The following is a 12,846-nucleotide window of genomic DNA, read 5'->3' as shown; positions in this document are numbered from 1 at the left end:
ATAACCCTTTCATACACACCATGTCTCTTTCTTCTCAGAATTGCGCAATCAATATTGAGGTCCCAACATTGTCTTTAGAAGTGAATGTGATGTGTTCTCTATCCATTTTTGTGGTTGAGGGTTTCAAATGACTGTCAATTCACTCACTGGTGTGATTTATAAGAGATGACTGTGCTTGTGTTTGTTTTGTTCTTCCATTTTTAACACACTCAAGTCTCCATGTTTGTATATCTGTGGAGTCCTTTCTCAAGTGAATCACATTGTCTCTTCTATGCCACACTTCGGCACTTCTCAGTGTCATTAACTCTCATTATTTGTCAAGTCCAGAGATTTTGCTCTCACTACTCAACTCATCTGGTTTCCTTTATCATAGTATTCTCCTTCCATCTCATATCTAGACATAGTGCATGCCCTTCTTTGTTCTTCAAGGGGACAACACACTGTATTGGCTAGATATATTTTCCATTTGTCAAGTTATCAGCAGAACAAACCGCAGCAATGTCCAGTATCTTCAATGGAGCGGAAGTCCCCTTCCAGAACCCGCCTCCCGGCTTATCCAGGCCCTTTCATAGAGATATGTATTTGCTGGTTGAGCCTCTTACACCGCTTCCTGACCCTCCTTCAAGAAGCACTCTTGAATACAGCATCAAAGAACCTGCCAAGCTATCCCCTTACAAGCTGCCTCCTGGCGAAGAGGATTTTGCCCTAGTCTTCAGCACTGGTGATACTCCACCCCTCTCGGAAGCTGAAACTGAGGAAGATATCGAAAAAGCCTACTTTGCACGTCTGGAGCAGGAAATCAAAAGGTTTGGACGCGACTTTAATCCCAAGGCGTGGATGGCTCATGTGCCCGCCATGACGGAGGTACTCGTGAAGGGTGCTACCCCTGGAACATTCAAGCATTTCCTCATGTTGCTCCTAGAACCAGACGAAACTTTCGCAAAAGCCCAGCATAGTGTCCAGACTTGGCTCAATGAGAGATATCCTGGTCGTGTTGTCGACGATATCCCCAAGCGTGGACCCTACGCGTTGTGGGCCACAGATAAACAATTGTTGCTGGGTGAGATTGAGCTTCTTCGTAAGCTTGTCCAGCCTTTGCGAGAAGCGGGCAAAGCTATCCATTGGCTGGAAAAGAACCCTTGCAGGAATATCTTTACGATGAAGTCGCTGAAGAAAGCTTACAAGATTATTGCGGAGTTTGAGAACGAGACTACCAGCAGGACTATCCTCAATGAAGAAGGCAAGCTATCTCTCCCTCTCAATTGATAGTAATTTCACTCCCTGCGGTTGCTAATTGAGGTGAGTAGAGGACTTCTCTCTCCCGAGCATCACAGGTGATTTTAGGGTGACTATGATGAGCATGAGAATGGCTAGGATGGACGTATGCAAGGAATCACTCTCCAAGATGCCTCCTCCTAAAATCCCGAAATCCAATGACCCAACAACCTTCCCTGCCGCCCAACGACAGTTGCACAAATATAGGAATGATGATTCCCAGCAGGATGGCATAGAACATATCGACGAAGCAAAGCCACCACCGCTTTCGCCTCAGTCCTCGTCGGACTTGCTCAAGTACAGACTTGAGGCCGCCAAATGTACAGGAACTATGGACGATGTGATCGAAACGATGATGAATATCGCCCGGTGGCTAGCAAAGGCTCGCTGCACTGAATCCGTCGACCTCTTCTGCGACGTTGCCAGGATGTTCTCCCCCCGCGACCCTCCAGCAAATCTATCAGATGGGAAATACTCCCTTATTCGCGCCCTGTGCGATGTAATGTTCGACATCGACGACATTGGAAGTGAATCATCCTCTTCCGCAGACTTGGATTTCGATGGCGAGGACAGCCTTGACACAATCAATCGGGAATACTTCGTTGATGTCGCTGCATCGCGTCGTTCCCTGATGGCGGATCTACAACTCCGAATGGCAGAGGATAAGCCCATTGCCCCAGCCCATATGCATGGTCACCGCCTCAGCTCACATGGGTCAATTCGTCGGGGCGCGAATGGGAAAAGGATGCTCAATAAACGCGCTAGGTCAGAAATGGTATTGCCCAAGTATATCGCACAGAGTTACGAGGATCCTTTTCCCGCTGACCCCAGCAACTGGGCCGCGAACAACACCTCGCCGTTTGCTGAGGCCTTCCAGGAAGAGCTAGACCGGGAGAAGGTGCGTCGTGCTTATCAGCGACTCAAGGTGATATGCGAGGAGGGTATTAAAGCCCGTTCTCGTGCTGTTCCCCCCAAGGAGGTTGTGGTCGCTCAGGTCGCTCAGGTCCCGCCGGCGAAAGAAAGTGTGGTTAGTCTATTTCCCATTCCAACAACTATCTGCTTCTCTCCTCTTTTTCTTTTACCTTCGTGGAGCTCGATCTAAAGAACACGGGATTTTTTAGACTCCCTTAAAACAGAAACGCCGTAGCTTAAGCGTTAATTGTACTGGAAAACAAGCTGCAGCAATGATCCTGGAGGCGCTGATGAAGAGTAGACATGAAGACCCCGTGCCTGATGTCCAAGAGAAAGAGAAACCCATTGTTATTGAGAGAAAGCCTATGGCTGATGAGCAGGTTGACAATGAGGTAAGTCATACTCCATTCAAGCTTCATTAGTTTACCGAAAGGGTTTATTCGTTTATTTTCATTTTTTGTTATTATCTTCTAACTAACGTACTACACCTCTGCTCCGTTTCCTACTAGAAACTGCATGAATGGAGCAGCTTCTAGCTCAGCCCTTCCCAAACTGGCCCACATCTTCTTCTTTCAGGTTAAGAATTGACTTTGCAATTTGAATCAAAGTTCCACATAGAACTCCCTATAGTGAGCAAAGCCAGTAGGGACCCGTTTTTCCATTAATTCCTTCAGGTTATTCAAAAACCCGAAATTATTTACAGAGGAGCAGGTGAAAGGCAATAAAGAAGAAACAAAACGTTTCTTCAATCAGATCATGAGAGCGGAACATATATAAGCATGTGGCTTATGTATGCAGCCTCATGATTATTTATTGCTTTCAGTTCCTTGTTTGTTGCTCTCTCCTTTTCTCCTCCTTTTCATTTTCTCCACCTTTGCCGCCGTGAACTTAGGTATTGTCCCATACTCCAAGAGTTATCAGTTTTTCCCATTGACGTTTGTGATTTCTTTAATTTTTCTTTTCTCTCTTCTTCTAATTTCTTTCTTTTTTCTATCTTCTTTATTTCTTCATCTAGCAATCATCTCCGTTGACAACAATCCAAGGGTCAACCTTCCAACGGCCATGGTATAAACTTCTACCAAGGAGTTCCACAGGATAAATGGAATTCGAACAACACTCGCCTTGGACACGGAGAAGGACCAACTGACGATGTTTTTAGTCGCATTTTGCTCACGGACAAATCGCAGCTTACTCAGGGAACCTTTTTTTTTTTTTTTTGATCTTTTTGTTTTGTTTTTTTTTTTTTCAGTTACTCTGGCATCTAATTTTTCCCACTTCCTTGTTGATGCAATTTTGAACCGGGAATCTTTTTATTTTGTTTTTTGTTTTCTTTTCTTTTCTGGCCCTGATGGATTTTAATAATGATTTTCAGTCCTTTACTTGACATTTACTTCCCGCTCTTCTACGCTCGCTGGAAAAAACGGGACAGAGGAGAAGGTTGGGCAGCAATCGGTTTTTCATATGAAGGGGGTTTGGTGGTTTGATAGTTTGCGAAGTATCTGCTCTGCTTGTACTTGCTGCTGGGTTTCTGGGGTAATTTTCATCTCTGTTCTTGGTTTCTGCCTCTTTTTGCGTCCCACTTTTGCCTCCCACTCTTCTATAATTGTACAAGGAGCAATATGGTGTGTGGTGTTGTGCTTCACTGGATTTGAAAAAGCAGAACGTTACTGAGGATGTGAAGCAGGGGCTATGCAACTTTCTTTGGCGATAGTAATAGATAGATAGATAAAAAATAATTTAAAAAAAATTTTGCTTTTGCAATATGGCCCTCATTATTCAACCTTTTGTCATTATGTATATAACCCCACAAATATATATTAATAGTTTTCAGTCACATTTCTGATTCATGAAGTTTTAGATAATGAAGAAAGCTGCATATGACATCAACAACTATCACCACATGGTGGATGGTTGGTCACCGCTACCATCTCATCCATCCTTTGCTTGTTGCCCCTGAGTAAATGTCAAGACGGGGTCGATCAAAGCCATGTCAGTATCCCCACCATTATCAGCTGAAGAAACACCAGTATCAATGGTACAATCCACCATCGCAAGTTCGTCATGAACTAACATCTGTCCTTTACCAACTAATGATTGTTGAACACCTGCATTCTGCGGACGGATATCATCGCCGTTCCCACCGTCAGCGGGAGCATACCTATATCCATACCCAAGCTTCGTCAGACTATCAAAGTCGAGAGCAAAGCTCTGCTCCCCACCTTGCATAGCGCGCTGCATGAACAGGATTTGAATATCGTTTTCCTCCAAACTGTGCTTCGAGGCCATGTGCAGCCACAAGTCATAGTCTCGATAGAAGCGATGCGCACACTGCTCCAGCAGACATGGGATGTGCCGGCCAGATTCCGCCTCGTAGCCTTCACCAGTCAGCATGGAGAGATTCGAAGGTGCTGCTGGGCGGCTACTCTGATTTTTAGATTTATCTTTCGGCCGTGAATGGGAACTGTACCCGCTACTGTTACTGCTGGAGCCGTTAAGGCCAAGGAGTTCCCTTCGCTCTGCTTTCGCATTTTTCAAACCCAAATGCGCTGTGCGCACATGCTCTTCGAGGGCAAGCTTGCTCCCGTACCTTTTTCCGCATCCGCCATCCTGCGCGGTCCAGCCTTCTAGCTTTTTCGAGCGAGAGAGATCCGTCTCGCCGCAGATAAAACGCTTCTCACCCTCGTGAACAGTTTTTATGTGCACGTTCAGATTGCCTCTTTTTGTAAAGTTGCGGCCGCAGTTTGGATAATGGCACGGGTAGATTTTGCGCTCTTCGAGCGGGATAGTACCGTGAGTGATTTCGAGATGGCGGCGGAGATCTCGATTGGATGAGCATGTCATGTCGCATTCTGGACAGGTGGGTGGGTGGACGGATTTCATGTGTGCTTGGAGTAAAGCATAAGTTTGGAAGACGGCGTTTGGATGTGGGTTGGTAACCCCGTTCGTTGTTGTCGAGTTTTGTTCGTCAGTTGCGTTAGAGGCACATTCTGTGCAGGCGAACCGAGCACCGCCGTGAAGTCTGCCCTCATGAGAACGCAGATGCCCTGCTGTGTCGAACGCCTGTGTACATTGTTGACCAGTGACTGGATCAAGATGCGGGCAGGGAAAAGGTTTCTTATTCAGATGGGCGGTCAAGATATGTTTTTGGAGGGTCGAGTGTTTGCGGAATGTCTCGTTGCAAGGAGGATATTCTGTACACCTGTATTTATCCCTTCCTTCATGCGCAGCTAGATGTCTTCGTAGCCGTGATCCCGTAACAAATGTCTTGCCGCATCCTTCTCTATCGCAGACATAGTCTCGGATGGCGGTATGCGCGCTCTTCACATGGTGGTTCAGATGGGAAGCTCGTAGAAAGGTCTTCTCGCAACCGTCATACGTGCAATTAAATATTCGCTCATTTGTGTGCGATCTTAGGTGTTCTGTAAGTCGTGCAGGCCGGTTGAAAGCTTTAAGGCATCCATCGTACGGGCAAAGATGAGTTTTGCGATCTGACGGGTATCTGGAGGAGGCAGGAGAGTAAGGTGTGATGGGTGTTGCCTGCTGGTCGCCGTGACTTAGGCAGTAGGAAGATTGAGATTCGGAGTCTGATAGATTGCCATTATCAAATACATCTGCGAAATTGTCAGAAAATTTAGCCATTGTACCTACTGCAATCATGTGCTTACCAGAGCTGTCTGATGGAGCCGATTGTTGTAGTCGCTTGGGCGGTCGCTGGGTTTCTGAAATGGCCTTTCGTTTCTGGGCCATGATTCCATTTCCTCCAAATAGCAGCTATAAAAAAAATGGTTGGAGGGGGTATATATCCTTGCTGACTTGTGGAATATTCCTATCTTTGCCCTTGTGCGGATCAAAATTGCGATTAGGGTATAAAATCTTGGCAAAATATTTAGTTGTAATGTAAGCGCTAAGCGCCATAAGCGAACTTCGCCAAAAATTTAACTTTTTCTTTGCTCCAAGACCCAAAATCAACTTCTCCAGCAGACATTACGTACCGCGCAGGGAATTCGACTCTACCTTGTTTGAAGAGCGTGGGATATATCTTTGCCTTGCGCATTTTTTTTCTCGTTTAAGCGCAATGTCAGACTACGGCGCAGGTGATCATGAGGAACATGATGATGCTGGGTTAGTGGGCCGATGCACCTTCCTGCCACTGGTTGGAAACCGTGCGACGCACGGCAGAGATTTATTGAGGCCCCTGAAACTTCTAGGGCGATGTAACTAATATTTCACTTCTTACAGTTTCGACTATGAGCCTCCCGAGTACGAGTACATTGATAATGAACCTGAAGACTATGTAGAACCAGAGCAGACGGAGCATGGTGAAAACGGATATGCGATAGTGAATGGCGACGGCCAGCCCGTGCAGAATGGCGAGGGGGACGTTGTTTCGGGAGATCCGAATGCAGGCGCATCGAAGGGAAAGGTCATGCTGCAGCAACGGGAGAAAAAGGTTCCAAACGACCAGCGGACGACCACCCCCTACATGACCAAATACGAACGCGCACGAGTGCTAGGCACACGAGCGCTACAAATCAGGTTAGTTTTCATACGATATCTTTATCAGCGTGACGGATTGTCTCCAGCGTACTAACGCGGGTGGACAGCATGAACGCGCCGATCCTTGTTGACTTGGAGGGAGAGACGGATCCTCTTCAAATCGCTCTTAAGGAGCTTGCTCAGAAAAAGATCCCCTTGATTGTTAGGAGGTATCTCCCTGATGGATGGTAAGCTTCGCTCCAATATATATATACGTAGGGACTTATCTAATCATGTATCACCTCAGGTATGAGGATTGGACCTGCGAAGAGTTGCTTTAAGCCTGCAGCTTTTCTTCCTTTTTAAATATGTTAATGTGGATTCTTTTATCATTGTTATTACCGGGTCAATTTTTCGCATAGCGGGAGGTGTTTAGGTCTGCAAGTTGGGTATTTGATTTATCCTCTGGAGTTTAAACTGCTTTTTCAGCAGGGAGAAAAAGTGATGACGAAAATCCAAGGCAGGGAGCTGGATAATTGCCTTTTATAATGTGGATATAGATATTCCATAGACCATGTAATGGTTTTCCTTTCGTTCCAGATATTTCAGCGTCTTAAGGGGCTCGGCTCAACGATGTTATCTTCCATACTTATGGGGAAAATTACTGTGGCTAGCCCAATTCCAAATGACACAAAATGCAGGCTAACCGAAGGGTTTGTGATGCAAGAAGCCATCATTAAGAAGGGCGACCCTGACCCATTGGGGTAGGGATGGCTAACCCCAATCGTATCTCACGTCCATCGTCTCCCAAAGAAATCACAACAGTGGCTATCATCGTATATCCTCACATGGCTCTTGCCTCTTATCGGCTTCCAGAAAAGCACTGGCGCCAGAGTCTTGATATAAATATTGCCTATTTCAAGCTAATCCCGATCTGCAGGTGTTGGTCAAATCGTCTTCATTGCGCTTCGCAACAAAAACCCACATCCGGCAACCCTACTTCGTAGTGAGAACAAAGCTTACTAGTTAAATATTAGGGCAATAAAGATTAAAAATGGTGCGGAAAGCAATTCTACATCCGGGAAACAATCTTGGGGGTATTTTTGTTCTTACCACGAGCTATGTCGACATATTACTTGGTCATTGTTAGCCAGTCACCTCTGCTCTTGGTTCTTTTATACCACTACTTTTATCATGAATATGGGAATATACTAAAACAAAAGGGTTTATTTTCTCCTTTAAATATATGTCCCCTCCCTGTTTGAGGGCCATATCTCTTCATCTTGGCATTCCATTCCTCTCGGCTGGGCTGATGATTATGGAAGGGCTCGTCGGCGACAAAATCCCAAATTGGCCCTGTCTTTCCGTCGACATATTCCTCCTCGTGCTGAGGCGTTGGGGAGAAAGAGGAGTCACATAAGAAGGTATTGTCATTGGCAATAACCAACTTAGCTACGACTACTGCTAAAAAGTATGGCCACAAGTGCTGCCACCTTTCTCTTCTTTCATAGCTGGTATATATGTGATATATGGCTTTTCATATTCCCTTCCTCAGCTCCTGAGATCCTATGTTGAAGTCACGTACCTAACTGGAAACGTACATGATACAGGGGAATTGTGATGGATTATGGCAGTTTCTAGACTCACCATTGAGCAACACCTGTTTGCAGGGCGAGTCACCATTGATAATAATATGGATCGGCTCGATAGAGGATTCTCGACGTCAGCTCTAATAGTTGGGCATACGTATTTTCCCAAATATTGTCCCTGATTAGATTGGCCTCTGAAATAGCACTGTACACATTATCACCGCCTGTGGTAGCCTGGTGATTGCGCGGATTGCGAGAAATATCGCAGCAGGGGTAATCTCTCAATATTTCTGTACGGGTTTATTGCTGGCGGGTTCGTTTCCGTGGGACCTGCTGTGTTTGGCTCAAAGTCACCACCAAATTTATGCGCAACCACGTCCTTATCCTGGTGAAAAAGACAGAATTTATGAGCATTACACCTGATATGCGAGTTTCGACACTGGATTAGGAATGTTGTTTGTTTTTGTTCACTGGTTTCGCGGATGAGTACGAACGCCTATTGGAGGCAGTATTGTCAATGGTGTTGGAAACTTGTGGGTGTGCCACTGCTGGTGAGCATGTCTTTTCTCCTCTCTGCTGAGATCATGGGAGCGGCTCGTTCCTTGCTAACTGGGTAAGCTTTTCACTTGTGTGTGGTGACCCCATCCTGTTGGTTCGGTTTAGGTGGTATATCTAGGTCCGATTAGGTCCGATGCAGCATTCGCAGCTATATATTTACTCTTTAACCTATTCATGAAAATAAGGCATATATAACGCCATAGAGACTGCGTCTGAGATTAAATTATATATTTTTTCGGTGTTAGTTATTGGCAATTGCAAATATCACAATTACACTGTATAGAGATCCGTTATCGCTGTAAATATAAAGGTACGCTCTTGGTCCATAGCACGTCCATTTCTCCGATATCATCCTTAAAATATCAGAATATACGGGCATGCAGTTAATGGCGAAGCTTTATCAGTCTTGGAAAAGGAGTAGTCGCAAATGTTCAATTGCAACCAAACTCCATATGTATATAAACCTATCGAAAAGTCAACTATAGCTAATCATATACACACACGATGATAAGTAATCATCCACTCGACAACTCTCATTTGCGTATGTACTAGATATAATCACCTTGGTTAAAAGGATAAGGTAAGGAGTTATTTGCGGCAAATAATTTCTTCCTAGTAAACATCTTCCGGATTGACTAAAAAGTCCTCTCCGTTTTCACGGGTATGTTTGAGATCTTTGTCCCGACTGAGGGGTTTTCGCATATCGAACGCATCTTCCCCTTCCTCCGACATACCTGTCGGGTCGTCACTGTAATAATTAACCACGCGTCTGAAGACAGAGTATCTGAGAATAATGGTAAAAGATGAAGTTAGCTAGAAGTAATAACGATAAAGATAGAAGCAGCAAGACGGAAAAGGTATAACAACGTACCCCATCCCTTTGTACATCCCCACTGCAATCGTATTGCCAGCCCGCACATATAAATCCACAAACCACGCATCATTTATATCCGACGCCTGTTCCAGGCTTTCTGTCAGTCGTCGCGCATGTCCCAATCTCCGCCAAGCCGGAGCAATTGTTAATACTGTAATGTGGCCATGCCATGGTGTGTAGTGTTCCGAGTGTCTCATTGACGAGTGCTGTGCTTCAAGCTTGCCCATAACTATGTTTTAGGAAAGTAGAAGAGAAAATAGCTGTCAGCAATTTACATGCTCAGGAAATCTAGATACCATGAAATCATGGTAGCAACTGATAGATCCTTCAATCCCCATCTTTCTTTCCATCAGCGGCCCTTTTGTTAGAATATACGTACTATAGCCTATTATTTGGCCATCTCGGTCCTCCACAACGTTGAAGAGCGAGGGCCATTTCATTAAGTAGCTGAGATAAAAATGGAGATCATAGTTTTCTGTGAGCGCATCGAGGTTGGTTAGGTTGAGGGAGAAAAGGTCGACGGGGGTCATGCGCCGGATGGTGGCCATGGTCGATTTGGAGCGCTAGCTTGCGCTGTCTATGCGTCTGCACCGTCGCGTGTAGTATATTTATTTAACGGAAACGGATTTTGAAATGATTGAAGAGCTGCGATGGGAAAACTTGATGCAAGCGGAAATATGGTAGTGGACCGGAATAGCTCGGCGCGATACGGGTATGACCTCGGCCTTAGATATATTGCAAGCTCCTCCGCGCGACAGCCTGTCAATATCAATATAAAAATGCTGAGCGGTTTTTAAAGTGAAACAAACCAAATCTACGGTTAAGTTAATCTCTAAATGATAGTTAAGGTTAGTACTTGGAAGGTGAGTTCGGGCGAAGTCACGGGACCACTCCCAACTCGGCAAAATGACAACAATCGAAAGGAGTCGAGAAACAACTTTTGACGTTGGATAAAAGAATAAATATCCCGCTGTTATTCGGTGCTCTGCGTAGGGTACGACCTGGTGTGTTTCCTGTCACCGTCTTCCATGTGGCACAGGGAACCGCTTTTGGATACACAACGCTTTGACTGGAATCCAGCGATGTCCATTCGTGGAGCTTGTCTCGCTGTTAATGTGCTGGCAGCAATATCAAACTAACCCTTACCTTTAATTCCGGAGCGCCTAGTCCGGGCCCGGCTTGCATGGCTGACAGTGCCTTGGGAAGAAACAAGAAAATAAAAAAAATAACAAATTACGAGAACAGAAAGCGCGATTTTTCTCTACATTTTATATATAAGTAACATCCATTCAATACTCCCTCTCTAAATGCGTGGAACCTGAAGTCCGCCCTCCTGTCACTAGCTGCTACTCCTGTCCCTCCGTGTCCCATTATATCCCATCTTACGTTGCGCCGAAATGTCACCGTCTTCTCCTATGTCGCCGTCTCGAAGGCACGGAAACCCGTCCCACCTAGACCTTTCTTCTGTGTATTCCAAACCTCTGGCACCAAATGGTTTCGGCCACAGTCCTCTACAGTCACCACTGACCCCGAGATACTCCGTTCCTTTATCGCCCATGAGCCCTCATCGACGTAGCTCAGAGGTGATGGATAAATCTGCGAGGTTTTCTGCGGAGTTTACTATCCAGGGTGACTCAGGAGGAGGTGGACTGGGGAACTTGGCAGACGAACTAGCAGATGCATGGGACGAGGACGGAGAAGGTGAAGAAGGCGAAGAAGACTTATCTGGATTCCAGGAACACGATCATGTCCAAATACCTGACGAGGAGGATGCATCGTCCCGGTCGCGGGATACCTCCGAGAGCGATTCAGACGCTGAACCCTTGCGGGACGGAGAGTCGAATCGAAGTAGTTTACAAATTCCGAAGCAGAGATCGAAAACAGGGCAATATCAGAAACACCATCGGCATGAACCTTCGTATGATGGCTCGGATTACGGGAATGACTCGGATTTTGAGGAACCTGGCGACCTTACGCCAGGACTAGAGAAGCAGATGGCGGGGATCGAAAATCTTGTTCGATGGAGCATGGGAGACAATCTACCCTCCGGAAAAATTGTCGACCGAGTTGTCGAAAGCTTGCGGGATCTAGGAGGTCAGAGTGGGATTGAAAATAGCGCTACTAGGTGTGTACATTGTACTAAATACTTCCCCCTATGAATGCGTAGTGTCTGTGGCTGTTATCTGCTCTATACCCGCTTCATTGCTAACAACTCATTCAAGACTGATTACTGCACACGCATCTCTTGCCTCGCATCTAACGTCCCAGATACGTGCGTTACAAACCCTCACTCATCCACTTCTCTTCTCGCGTTTTCCTACCTTATCCTCCGAAGCAATTGAGGACCTCGTCCCTCTAATTGACGACATCCTACCAAATCTCCCTTTTCCTGTGTCCCAATCTCCCCATCCCCCAGAGCCCCAAACTTCCCATGACGATGCCCTCCACTCTCTTCGAGCCCTCCTCTCCCAAACATCTGACCTCACCCACGCCCTTCGTGCTCTCAATGATACCATTCACGAATCCCGCCAGCTTACCTCAGCGGCAGCACGACGGCTGAAGTCCGTACGTGAACTGGTTGCAGAGATGCGTCGGGAAGAAGAGCGGCGAGAGGAGGGGACAAGGTGGATTGAAAAAGGAGAGTGGGACCGGCGATTACAACAACGAGAAGCCGGAAGGGTATGCGGGGATGTGGTGAGTGGGTTTGAAGCTGTTTGTGGAGAATGGAGGGCTCGACTCTTTGGGCCCGAAGTTGCCGCTGCATAATAGATCTATTTGATTTTTTTTCGTTCCCTATTTGCCTCTTGCTTTTATATTTTTCTTGATCTCAACCATTTTAAATTTCCTTTGTTTACTCTTTCTGTTTCCGTTGGTTGCCCATTGGCCATTCCATATATACCCGCATAATGTCACCTCGCAATGGTTACACACATAGACATGCCCTTTGCCCTGTAAAATTGGTTTACTGGAGTCGATACCTTTCATATCCTATCTATTTCCTTATTTTCCATCCCCTTTCACACGCCCTTCACACTCCGCACCCTCTCGAAATAGGATATCTATATAACTATATTGTTGGGAATGACATACTCTAGTATGATGTATCCAAAAATCTGCCATTTATATCAATCAAGGAAGCATAATTACCTTCCATTCTCGCCG

The 12,846-nt window shown here is 45.9% G+C and overlaps 5 protein-coding genes across 5 annotated transcripts; 3 read left to right on the top strand and 2 right to left on the bottom strand.

Moving 5' to 3' along the window:
• Positions 1–576: 576 nt before the first annotated feature.
• HCBG_00729 (uncharacterized protein) lies at positions 577–2,817 on the top strand (the record flags this gene model as incomplete). The annotated part of the gene is made up of 4 exons (XM_045427779.1): positions 577–1,078; positions 1,308–2,302; positions 2,397–2,579; positions 2,806–2,817. 4 exons carry the CDS (start codon positions 577–579, stop codon positions 2,815–2,817), a joined length of 1,692 nt encoding a protein of 563 aa, XP_045291754.1.
• Positions 2,818–4,116: 1,299 nt separating this feature from the next.
• Positions 4,117–5,934, bottom strand: HCBG_00728 (transcription factor tfiiia; the record flags this gene model as incomplete). Its single annotated transcript, XM_045427778.1, has 2 exons — positions 4,117–5,798; positions 5,853–5,934. 2 exons carry the CDS (start codon positions 5,932–5,934, stop codon positions 4,117–4,119), a joined length of 1,764 nt encoding a protein of 587 aa, XP_045291753.1.
• A 328-nt stretch (positions 5,935–6,262) lies between these two features.
• On the top strand, positions 6,263–7,004 carry HCBG_00727 (DNA-directed RNA polymerase I; the record flags this gene model as incomplete). The annotated part of the gene is made up of 4 exons (XM_045427777.1): positions 6,263–6,309; positions 6,427–6,723; positions 6,792–6,893; positions 6,971–7,004. 4 exons carry the CDS (start codon positions 6,263–6,265, stop codon positions 7,002–7,004), a joined length of 480 nt encoding a protein of 159 aa, XP_045291752.1.
• Positions 7,005–9,422: 2,418 nt separating this feature from the next.
• On the bottom strand, positions 9,423–10,232 carry HCBG_00726 (N-acetyltransferase; the record flags this gene model as incomplete). Its single annotated transcript, XM_045427776.1, has 3 exons — positions 9,423–9,594; positions 9,682–9,913; positions 10,064–10,232. 3 exons carry the CDS (start codon positions 10,230–10,232, stop codon positions 9,423–9,425), a joined length of 573 nt encoding a protein of 190 aa, XP_045291751.1.
• An 849-nt stretch (positions 10,233–11,081) lies between these two features.
• HCBG_00725 (uncharacterized protein) lies at positions 11,082–12,450 on the top strand (the record flags this gene model as incomplete). Its single annotated transcript, XM_045427775.1, has 2 exons — positions 11,082–11,809; positions 11,907–12,450. 2 exons carry the CDS (start codon positions 11,082–11,084, stop codon positions 12,448–12,450), a joined length of 1,272 nt encoding a protein of 423 aa, XP_045291750.1.
• Positions 12,451–12,846: the final 396 nt, after the last annotated feature.

This window comes from Histoplasma capsulatum (assembly GCF_000150115.1).
Source record: "Histoplasma capsulatum G186AR genomic scaffold supercont2.1, whole genome shotgun sequence".
In the NCBI taxonomy this organism is placed as follows: domain Eukaryota; kingdom Fungi; phylum Ascomycota; class Eurotiomycetes; order Onygenales; family Ajellomycetaceae; genus Histoplasma; species Histoplasma capsulatum.
Note: the sequence above shows the minus strand (reverse complement) of the source record. Positions and strands in the feature narration are given on the sequence as shown.